Source organism: Protomyctophum bolini (genome assembly GCF_963924005.1).
Source record: "Protomyctophum bolini genome assembly, chromosome: 11".
NCBI classification, from domain to species: domain Eukaryota; kingdom Metazoa; phylum Chordata; class Actinopteri; order Myctophiformes; family Myctophidae; genus Protomyctophum; species Protomyctophum bolini.
The window spans coordinates 6,788,858-6,801,512 of record NC_137872.1 but is presented as its reverse complement, the minus strand read 5'-3'; the positions used below and the strand labels follow the sequence as shown (position 1 = coordinate 6,801,512).

Below are 12,655 nucleotides of genomic sequence, written 5' to 3'. Positions count from 1 at the left end.
CTCACGACTGATTTATGGACATTACAGAGGCTTCCAAATATGACCACAAGCAATTTGTTATCAAGCTGTATATAAATAGCATCCTTAAGATGTTGGTACTTAAGCACCTTGGTAAGGAGTAAGGACACACACACACACACACACACACACACACAGTCTCCTAGCTGCTAATTAGCGTGAAGCCTTCATGGTTTATAACAGCAGCAGCACAATGAATAATGTCAGATTCAACCACGAGGACAGTGGCACAGACGCAGAGAAGTCTCACCTCGAACAAACCACCTCGACTCAAAAACACCAGAGTAAGGCGGACAAGTGTGGACAAGGACTGGACGCATGCATACCTCACAGACGTATTAAGTCTGGTGAGACGTAGGAGAACCATAGGCAGGACGCAAACCAGTCCTCTAAGACCTCTAAGAGCCTGCAGTCACCCAAGAACACACAAACCACAGTCCTAGAGACCTCTAAAAGCCTGCAGTCCCCCCAAGAACACACAAACCACAGTCCTAGAGACCTCTCAGTGCTTCCAATCCCCCCAAGAACACACAAACCACAGTCCTAGAGACCTCTAAAAGCCTGCAGTCCCCCCAAGAACACACAAACCACAGTCCTAGAGACCTCCCAGTGCTTCCAATCCCCCCAAGAACACACAAACCACAGTCCTAGAGACCTCCCAGTGCTTCCAATCCCCCCAAGAACACACAAACACCGTCCTAGAGACCTCCCAGTGCCTGCAGTCCCCTGAAGAACACACAAGGCAGAGAGCGCCTCCTGTTGGTTCTGGCATAAGAGAGAGGACAATAGCTGGAAGCATGGAGGAGAGGGGCAGTGACTTGACCAATCACTGCTGACCCACCAACTCGAGAGTGTAGTGGTTGAGGGTCGAAACACTCTAAGAAGGTTGGAGACCGCCTGATGACCTCTCATCCAGGCCATAATTATAATCGCATCTCTGATGTATTTACAAACTCAGCGGATGAACTCACCTAGTTCTCTAGACACAGGAGACACGGCTGCGTTCTCTCCGATCTTAGACATGGCGTCAAAGTACAGCCTCCCTGCCAGGGTCATCGCTGGGGAGAGAGAGAGTTGGACACAGTTTAGTCTTGCATAGCCAGACAACTATTCCACAAGCTCCGAATGCTATATAGAGTCTGGAACTACACCTCCCGAAATCCGAGTAAGGAAGCTGCCATTTCCATCCACAAAAAAATATATTTTAAAATATCTTTACATTTTATTTTATTTTTTCCTTTTATGCTAAGCAGCAAGCTGTATGCCTATATGCTTAGATGTTTTCTATTCATATTAGGATAAATTTGCGCGGCTGTAAAGACGAAAACGGAAGTGGGGAGGAGGCTCCACTTCCGCTTTATATTTTACTCATGATAGCTTTTCCAGCTTTTGCCAGACTGTATGACGGAAGCATTTGGAAATTGCGAGAGGAAACAGTCTGGCAACTCGAGACTAGACACCGATCAACGTTAGTAACGTTCAAGAATGACAACGGTAGAAAACGTTGGCGTTGATGGAGATATGTTATCCTTTTAGTTTAATGTCTTACTGCACCCCGTGCTCTTTATATCTTGGACTAATAAAGGATTCAACAATCAAATAAAAACAGTAGTTTTAATAATTCTCACCAGCCACTGCTTTCTCGTAGCTCTTCCTCCAGGTGGTTCCTCAGTACATAAACAAATAAATCTAATAATAAATCTAATAAATAAACCATGAATAAAAGGATGTTGTAATACTTCTCACCAGCCACTGATTTCTCGTAGCTCTTCCCCAGGTTGACCAGATTCCTCAGTCCAGGGTTGAACTGTTCCATCACATTCTGTACATGGAGGAGAAGAGAGAGAAGCATTAACACAAGCGGACTTAAGGTCAAAAAGACCTTTTTCGTCCTGCAATGTTATGACTTGAGCACGCAAGTACTAATCGGCTGCGTACAGTATGTACTATGTCGGTGTTGTCCGTCGGTCAATCAGGGTTTGGCTGATAACATAACTAAGGTAACACACGCACACACACACGCGCACACACACGCACACGCACACGCACACACACACACACACACACATCGGGGTAAGAATGGTGGTCCCTTATTGGCTGTTGATGGTGACGTAAAGGTTGGTAATAGGTCAACAACGAGTCTAAAGGCTTTAGAACAGCAGCTGTAATAGCAGTACTTGTGCGCTCTGCTTGCACACAAGTCCCAAGAATGGGTTAAGAACCACTGGTTTAAACAATATTAAACAGCCAAGCCCAAAACAAGCACGTTAGAAGCAAACCACCACCACCACCAACCTTTACAATGAAGCTGCTTTACAGAAAGTCGCCTATAATAAGCAGACATGGCAACACTGATGCCTAGGCTGCCTCAATGCAGTATTAACGAGCTCCGAGATGATTAGCTCATAATGAGTGATGTGAAAACGAGGTGCGCGTGTGCGTGTGCATTGCGTGCGTGCGTGCGTGCGTGCGCCAAAAGCCCCCCCCCCCCAAACAACACAATGCAGGAAATGATGGATGATGATAAGTAAAAAAGGCCCAGCGTTCACAGCTTATAGTACTGAAGCAGCCTGGTCATGTGAACGCATAACTTTAACCCATTTAGACCCGAGGACGATTCTACTCAATGACGTCTTCTAAATCCTGAAAAACCCTATATGTTTCTATGTCAGTGGTTCTCAAACTATTTACTAACTATTCCCCAGAATTATATGTAATCGGCTGCCGACCCCCCATCTGAAAATATGTAGTCTGCACCTCTCAAAGAAGCAAAGATATGATTTAAAAATGTTTGCTGTGAGCGAATATATATATATTCAAAGATTTACTCATTTTCACGATTTAAAAAATAAATAGCAGATCGGTGGGTGCCGCACAACGGGCTTGTAGATCTGCTAATTCCCAATAGCTAAAGTATAACATAATGCTTAAAACACCAAAGGGTGCTCCCTCCCGCCCAGCCTTGTGACACCATCCACAGGACGCATACTTTTAACTTCAAGTAACACATATCCTTGTAACACAATAGTACGCATAACTTTAGGGTAACTAATATACGTGTGTCATGACGACGCATTTCCGTGCATGGGAAACGAACGCGTATACTTCCTCGTATTAGTTGGCGAGCATCATGTGAATTTTCACAACAAAACAATGAATACGTCCTTACGGTCGCTAACCAATCACCAATCATTTCGCGCTACATCATTACGGTCGGTGACCAATCACCAATCATTTCCCGCTGCGCTAAGCTGTCGTTAAGTCAGCCACTTAACCTGTTAAGACAGACCCGAGGCCCATTCTACAAATGCCTTCTAAATCAGTAGCTGTCAAAACATTTCCATGTAGTTAAGACGGGTGCTATTAGGTTCCCTAGTTGCATCTTTCCCAAGTTGGGCCAGTGGCCGACGGGCGGGTGCAGTACTTAGTTTAGACAGTTTTTGGTTTAGACTAGTCATTGGTTAGACCAGTCATTAGTCCTACATCTACAATCTATCTCAAACCCTCACCCTAAACCTAACCTCCCACGGGGCAGCACACCTAAACCTAACCTTACCCATGTCTAACCAATGACTAGTCTAAACTAAGTATGCACCCCCCGAGTGCACACAGTGATTCTTCAGGGAACCAGACCACACTACCAGATACCATTTTTCTTAGTACTTAATTATTAGTACTCACCGATACAGAGTACCGAAACAAGTAACTACTTATTTTACCCCCTTTTCCTCATAGGTGCAGATCTACGATCTAGACTTGGCAGCTGTCACTCATGCTTGTAGATCGGCTGTTTCTGGCGATCTGCTGCAGTGTTGGGTCAGACTGGCTCCCGTTGCATTGATCGTTCAGCCTAGTGTCAATTGGATGTTTTGGTACTCGTGTCGGGACCAGTTCCGAGTACCGAGGACGAGTACCTGAGGGGGGTATCGTCCCGGGTAGCCGATACCAGTATCGGTATCGGAAACAACTCTACAATGAATGATTGTTTTATTGGTTATATAAAACACAGCTAGGACAAAGTGACACTGTTACGGAACATTTCACCCATTTTGAACCTCACTAATGCTCATAATAAGTATATATAATCTATGTCCATTCACCCTGGGTCTTATCAGGGGGCCGTGGACAGTTCAGAAACAATTCAACACTGATGTCAGCGCTGTCAAACAAGCTCAATAAAGCTATCAATGAAAAGTCTCTCTCTCTCTCTCTCTCTGCTAAGGGGTGTGTGTGTGTGTGTGTGTGTGTGTGTGTGTGTGTGTGTGTGTGTGTGTGTGTGTGTGTGTGTGTGTGTGTTGAAGGAGCTCGCTGAGTCGCTGTATAATATTACCAAACACACACACACACACACACACACACACACACACACACACACACAGTTACAGTATGCTGAATTATTAAACGCGTCAGGCTGGGGGTTTCATCACTTCAAGGATCTGCTCTGAACCTCCGAGGAGCAGAACGTCAACCACAGAGATAACTGAGACTCACACAAGTGCCCACACTTTTTTTTCTTGAGAGCTATACTTTTAAAATGACTCACTGGCTCAACTAGATCTACCCACCCAAAAATACTATCCAACTGCTGAAAATAGTTAAACAATGTGATGGCGTTACATAATAAAGACAAATGCACTTGGAATTGGAAAGACAGAGGGAACATTTTGAATTGGCAGGGTTTTCTTGCATATAACGAACAACGTTTTGGGATTTTGGGCACCCCTGACTTAGAGAGAGAGAGAGAGAGAGAGAGAGAGAGAGAGAGAGAGAGAGAATACAGTTTAGAAATGCAAATCTCTGTTAAAGCTATATGAACCAATAAGCCAAAAAGGAACAGATCTACAAGCTATCAACACGTCTCAATGCCAGCTATTTGATAGCCTGTAGATGTACATCTGCACTGTCCTGGTGGGTTTAACAATAATGTTGATACCACCCGGTGCCACCTGCGCAGTGCGCACAAACACAGGCACATGTGGACACACACGCACGTCGCACACACTCACAAACACAAGCACGCACACACACACACGGACGCACACACACACAGAAAATATAGGCAACCAACATCTACAAACTCACAATGCCTTTGGCAACGCATTGTGACTACAATATATTTTGAAACATTTACATCCCAAATCGTGTGTGGGAGTTATTGGAACAAAATGATTTCAGATGGTGCATGCCATGGTCAGTGTCCAAATGCTTAGTTGCTGTGGGAAAATATTCAGAAACACCGGCCTGGACATTAAAGTACGGTCAGTATTATGACTTTCTGAGAAGCACAGTCTGTATATTGTTTTTTTATGTATTTCCTTGTTTTTATAAACTTTATTTTAACAGTATGGCTATTATTATTCTTTCCTTTTTTAAAAACTTTATTTTGTCTGTCTATTCTTGTAATATTGTGACCAGGAGAGTCTCAGTTTCTGTCTCCAGACTTGGCCTGTAGGCCATGTGGTACCCAAAGTGAGGTCCGGGGACCCCCAGGGGTCCTTGAGGGTCCCCAGCTAAATGATAGTAATGGACCCTTAGGGGTCTGTAACTCTGAGAGTGTACAAATGTATTAGTACACTCTCAGAGTTAAATTAACATTGATTTTATAATATAAATTGGGGTCCCAGAGATAGAAATGCCATTACATGGGGGTCCGTAGACTAATGCATGTCAAACTGGGGGGTCCATCAAATTAAACTTGAGGGTTGAGAATCACTGCTAGAGCCGTAAAAACCTGATCTTATGGGGGGTCCCTGGCATATGTTTTCAAATGGGGGTCCGTGGGCTAATTAGTGTCAATGTGGGTGTCATTGACATGAAAAAGTTGGGAACCACAACCACTTCAACCACTGCTGTTAGGCTACTTATTGTTCCACTACGTCAGTTTGGAAAAAAACAAGACAAATTGTCTTTTTCAACAAAACAAAATCAGTGTCTTCGCTTTGTTTTGGTATAGACGCCCAGACACAGGGATGGTTGAGCTTGGGTTTGTTTTGCTGTCCCCAAAAAAAACACCCCCTTCTCTCTCTACCCAAACAATAAGCCTTACTGAGCCATGAGGCCCATATGGGCAGGAGCCTATCTCCTTTTTCTGTAGCCATGGGGCCCATATGGGCAGGAGCCTATATCCTCTTTCTGTAGCCATGAGGCCCATAGGGGCAGGAGCCTACCTCCTGTTTCTGTAGCCATGAGGCCCATAGGGGCAGGAGCCTACCTCCTGTTTCTGTAGCCATGAGGCCCATAGGGGCAGGAGCCTACCTCCTGTTTCTGTAGCCATGAGGCCCATAGGGGCAGGAGCCTACCTCCTGTTTCTGTAGCCATGAGGCCCATAGGGGCAGGAGCCTACCTCCTGTTTCTGTAGCCATGAGGCCCATAGGGGCAGGAGCCTACCTCCTGTTTCTGTAGCCATGAGGCCCATAGGGGCAGGAGCCTACCTCCTGTTTCTGTAGCCATGAGGCCCATAGGGGCAGGAGCCTACCTCCTGTTTCTGTAGCCATGAGGCCCATATGGGCAGGAGCCTATCTCCTGTTTCTGTAGCCATGAGGCCCATAGGGGCAGGAGCCTACCTCCTGTTTCTGTAGCCATGAGGCCCATAGGGGCAGGAGCCTACCTCCTGTCTCTGTAGCCATGAGGCCCATAGGGGCAGGAGCCTATCTCCTGTTTCTGTAGCCATGAGGCCCATATGGGCAGGAGCCTATCTCCTGTTTCTGTAGTGTGAGGCAGCTTGATGTACAAGTACATCCCCTGGACATGACGCTAGTATGTCTCAGGGACTGACCCCCTAATCCAACCCTTGATGCTGAGTGCCAAGCCGGGACTGACCCCCCCCAATCCAACCAATTGATGCTGAGTGCCAAGCAGGGAGGCATTGGGTGCCATTTTTACAGTCTTTGGTTTGACCCGACCGCGGATCGAACCCCGACCTCCCTCCAGTCTTCAGGGCAGACACTCTGACCACAAGGCCAGTGAGCTGGTACAACTACAAACCCAAACAAACAGTGTAATATTACCGCCAGAGGACAGCGTGTTTCTATAGGTTAACACTGACCACACTGCTCCAGTGGCAGATAATTGATGACTACTGGTTTACAGCGGAATGATGGGCCATGCCTCAGCCGTCCAGGCACCTTGGCTGATAATCCAGTCTGGCAGTGTGCCAGAAGGCCTTCACTGCATGTCACCCCATCTCTCTCCCCCATTTCCTGTCAGCCTACTGTCTGCCGAAAAAGAAAAAAAAACATAAAAAAAGAAAAAACAGAGGTCATGCACGTGACCTCAGCATACCCTGAAGTAATGCAGGAACGCCTACTGAGTGGCAAAAAACATCTTGGCCTTGACCACCCATTCATCCAAACAGAAAGGTCCTATCTGAATCTGATTGTATTAAACAACGTTCAACTCACCAACATTGCAGCTGTACGAAATGCATTCACACTAAGCATTGCCCAACTGCCTCTGGCAGCTAATTAAAACACTAAGGGTTGCCCACCTGCCACTGGCAGGTAAATAAAACACTAAGGGTTGCCCACCTGCCCCTGGCAGCTAAGTAAAACACTAAGGGTTGCCCACCTGCCCCTGGCAGCTAAATAAAACACTAAGGGTTGCCCACCTGCCATCTGAATTAAACTTTTGGGCATGTGGAGTTTGCTTTCAGGTTGCCCAACCGGGAAAAGTGCTCGTTTGAGAGGGAGACACAACAGTCTATAAACACAACACCATGAATCTGTCTAAACACCTGAACGTGGCCAGAGCTCTCTGGTCTGTAGAATGTAAAATAAAAGCACCGTTTACCTAGAATGTGTTGTTAACTTGTTTTCACTGTTGCTATACACTTACAAACATAAACTATCAAGTGTGAACCCATATTAATATTCATAGCTATGTATAGTTTAGGCATAACAATTTGGATATTATTATTTTTTATCGCACAAACAAAAGTGTTCAATTGAACGGTTATTCTGACTTGCAACAAAACACTGCATCCTTTGAAAGTGAATATACCATCCACGCATGCTTCTTCTTTGTAATAAAAGGTGGAAAACGAACATTGGTTTTACCAAATGACTTTGTGGGGAATTCTGCTTTGGACAACCGCGTTTTTCCCCCAAGATCATGATCCACCTCCCTCCACTGATGGCCCCGGGGGGCGGGGTGGGTTTGTTGTAAACTGCCTTTACTTTTGCTAAGTTGACTACACAGGTAGGAAGACGAAAGAGGTCAGAGGTCAAGTTGACGACACAGGTAGGAAGACGGAAGAGGTCAGAGGTGGGTTGGTACCTGCGTGTCTGTCTGACTGACTCACTTCCGTCGCAGTTCATTACGAAAATATAATGATGACTATACTCTAAAATGAATTTATTGTAAAACAAAACAATAGAATTCAGATTTATTTCTCACAATTAGTTTTACTTCATTGCATGCAATGTTTCAATTCCACCCCTGGCCACCATAAACTCTGTCCATGTCTGAGACATTAAGGTCCTTGCAGACTGGACGCGTTTTTCGGAAAAAACGGCGAAAAACGCTGCTAAAAATCAGAAGAACCACAGCAGTGTCAACCCTGTTACCCTATTGTCAACCCCTGAGACAGACACAACAATGTGCGTGTTCATAAAGGCTAACAGGGCAGAACAATTAAGTACTCGCATTGATTTACTGCAGTAAAAGTATCAATAGCACAGCGTATTGAGCGTAAATATGTTACAAGTTAAAAGTCCGGCAGGCCTATTCAGATATTTGAGGGGCCCTCCTATATACAGGGTTAATGTTTGTTTTTAGTTCAATGTTTGTTTTTAAAACGCCATTGACAATGAAGGGAAAATGTACGTCATATTGTGCCTCATTAAGCCATATTGTCTCTTTATTGTTAATGGTGTTTAATGTTTGTGTTGGCACCGTTTGTTTTACATCACAATTACATCACCTAATCAACATGAGTTAGACTTTAATATATTAGCACCCCTCACTTCACACGGGTGTGATTTCTTTACTTGAGTAACCTCTGAGATGCAGTGGAGCAGAGGTAGAAGTTAAAAATCACACCTGTGTGAAGTGAGGGGCGCTCTAATCATCGCACGTCATCATGACGTAAAATAGACACTATTTGCTCAGACACTATATGACGTAAAATTGTCCATTCATTGTCAATGGGAATGTAATGCTTGTGTAGGACAACGTTTGTGGACATACACCAAAAGCTGTACATAGGAGGGGCTTAACCCATTCTGACCGGGAACCCGTTTTGGTGTTAGCATCATGTTATGCTTTAGCTATTGAAAAATAGCAGATCTACAAGCTCATATCGCGCCACCGAGTGGCGCGATACGAGCTTGTAGGTCTGCTATTTTTGAAAAATCGAAGACACTTTCAGAATCTGATCTCAGGTCAGAATGGGTTAATAATGACACTGTCAGGATGTAATAGACATTTTTAGAATCTGATCTCAGGTCAGAATGGGTTAAACAAGTGCAATGTTTGCCTCTGACAGATGCAGTGTAGCAGAAGTAAAAGTACTGACAATTGTAAAGTAAACAGTACTTGAGATCATGTACTTACAATGCAGCAGTCAGTGTGTGCGGGCGTGCACACACACACACACACACACACACACACACACACACCTGACAGACTGCATTCTGACTCATGGAGGTGAAAGCTTTCCATACTTGACTGGCTGGAAGGGTGGGCCTATTCACGCACACACACACGCACGCACGCACGCGGTGTAAGCCTTTCATACCTTTGACAGGAAGGGTGGGGCTGCTCTTTTATCTTACTGTTTCATTTCAAACCATTATCAGAGTTTCTGCTCTGCAGGAATTCTCCTCAACTCTCTATATGCCAGGTTAAGATCCACCAGTAGTCGGTTCACAAAGGCTGTGCAGGTATAGATCACATGCCCCGGCCTAAATGCCCCTAAAGAATGTTTACTTTAACTTTATGTCTGCCAAGGACTTAATTAACTTATTTTTTATCAACATAAAAATAGCTGTTTTTTTGTATCTGCCACTTGGTGACTTTGAGTGACATCAAAAAAAAGACCTGTCAGTTCAAAAGTTTCAAGAGTGTTGCTGTGCACAAAAATGTCAGTAGCATTACAAATGAAATACCAAAAAACCTTCCAAAAAGGTTTCCTTCCAAAAACCTTCCAAAAACCTTCCAAATCCAATTCTGAAAGAATACATATTCAAAGATTTGTGCCCACATTTTCATGATTTTTCAAAAATAATATTATTTTATTGGTGGGTAGATCCTGTTGAGCTGGTCATTTAGAAACCAGCTCAGTGTGGGGACCCCTGCTCTACACTGTTCTGTACAGCAGTGGTTCCCAAACATTTTCATGTCAAGGACCCCCAAAATTGACTTGTTTTAGCCCACGGACCCCCATTTGAAAAGACATGCCGTACATGCAGTACTCTGTTACTGTAATGTTGTACTCTGTACTACAGTAGGCCTACTCTGTTACTGCAATGTTATGTACTCTGCACTACTGTACTAGTACTGCTAAATGTTAAATGGTGCATTTATATAGCGCCTTTATCCAAGGCGCTTTACATAGATGGATTCGAACTGCCGACCCACTGACCATTGGACGACCTGCTCTACCTCCTGAGCCAGTCGCCCCACTACTACTACTACTACTACAGTACAAAAAAAGCATTAAGTGTGTCTGGTATTCAGGAATCCACCTGAACTCTCTCAGCTCTGTAGAGCGTTGACAGACATGTTGACAGCTGCTGTAGTGCTATGTGTACTATGTGTAGGACTATTATTATCTTCCCAGTGCTACTGTTTAATGGGGTGAAAACACCCACATGACAAACAAGGCTGTGGTGTGTGTATGATGATCACTGTATCATCTGTCCTTACATACAGAGAACACCATGCTTGATACAAATGGATGCTTCATTCAATGGACAGCAGCTAGTGTGTGTGTGTGAGAGAGAGAGAGAGAGAGAGAGAGAGAGAGAGAGAGAGAGAGAGAGAGAGAGAGAGAGAGAGAGAGAGAGAGAGATGTAAACAATGTTTCCTCATGCTAAAAAAGCCCCTTTTGAATTTAAATTAGAGAAACTGAGTGTAGAGAACAATACAGTGTAGATAATGTAAACTATGTTATGAATATGAGGCCATCGATCTGCTCTGTAGTTTTAGAAGGAGAACTGCATGTTGAAGCTATGAACCATATAAAGAACAGATCTACAAGCTACCCACACGTCACAATGCCAGGCGTTGATAGCTTGTATATCTGCACAATTGTTTGACCAGCAAAACATTAAGTCAGTATAGTGGCGTGGTGAGCTTAAACACACACACACACACACACACACACCTGTATAGCTCACCTTGTAGGTGCTCTCCGTGAGCTTGCTCACCTCGTCCGACTCCCTCGACATGATGTTCATGTTTCAAACGAAACAACAATAAAATATAGTCCCTTTGTTTTAGTTTTAAAGTCCAATAATGACGACAACGAAAATAACCAGCTAATATAGGTCCACCACGGTCCACCCAGCCGGCGGGGATAGAAGGAAAAATAAAAACACAGCCAAGAACTAACCGTTAACTCACTGACATGTTTGTTAATGGTTCTGCTCTAACCGACAGACACACAATGGAGCAAAGTAACCGACACCGTCCGCATGTAACAGGTGTGTGTGTGTGTGTGTGTGTGTGATAAAAGGCTTAGAGCTGAGCTGTCAGACTCGTGTGTTCCTCCTTCGTTACAGAGTTTAGTTCAACTGAGCAGGTTTACTTTGGAGGTAGTGAGAGAGAGAGCGTCTGACGTCACAAAGGTGCGCGCCACCGACCGACACCACACCACACACACACACACAAGTGCACCGACACCCAAAATGCAGGTTTCTGGCGCCCCCTGGCGGCAAAACGAGTGGTGCAAACAAATAATACACCAAGACTGGCTGATTGATTGATTGATTGATTAATTTATTGATTGATTGATTAATCGATTTAAAAAAAAATATATATTTTTTTGTATTATTTTTGTTTTCAAAATAAAGTGCATAAAAACTGCTACGAGGATAAAAGCAGAAGAAAACACCAAGACTTGTTTGCATCAGGGTCCTCCATGTTCAATTAATCAGAGCATTTAAATTTGTACAGCCAGCAATGGGTATAACGCTCCCAACAAAATGTAGTCTCTGTGACACAACTATAGGGGCCAATGACAAAGCTTCTAGGAACATATTTGAATGCAGATTGCGCCCCCTAGAGGTGTCACAGAGACTACATTAATGTTGTATATCATGGAGAACTTACGTGACTTAATGAGCAGATTCCTTCTCTCACCACTAGATGTCACTCAAAGCTCACTGTAATGAATTAGATGAATGAATCAGAAGTCCTGCATTCAAACGTTTACTAGAGCAAATATTAGCATTACAATATACTGCACTTACATTACTATACACTGTACTTACATTACAATACACTGTACTTACGTTACAATGTATTGTACTTACGTTACAATATATTGTACTTACGTTACAATATACTGTACTTACATTACAATATACTGTACTTACGTTACAATATACTGTACTTACACCAATGTAAAAGTATTATCATTACAATATACTGTACTTGCACTACAATATACTGTACTTACATCACCAAAGTAAAA

General features: G+C 43.9%; 1 protein-coding gene across 1 annotated transcript in view; it reads right to left on the bottom strand.

The window, feature by feature from the left end:
- The window catches only part of LOC308324648 (BAR/IMD domain-containing adapter protein 2-like 1), a 58,591-nt gene extending 46,866 nt beyond the window's left edge, over positions 1-11,725 (bottom strand). Inside the window, exons 1-3 of the mRNA XM_080776850.1 lie at positions 11,358-11,725; positions 1,765-1,840; positions 990-1,076 (exon numbers count right to left, since the gene is read on the bottom strand). Coding sequence (XP_080632976.1) covers positions 990-1,076; positions 1,765-1,840; positions 11,358-11,417 — 223 coding nt within the window. The 5' untranslated portion in view covers positions 11,418-11,725. The remainder of the gene's footprint in view (positions 1-989; positions 1,077-1,764; positions 1,841-11,357) is intronic.
- Positions 11,726-12,655: the final 930 nt, after the last annotated feature.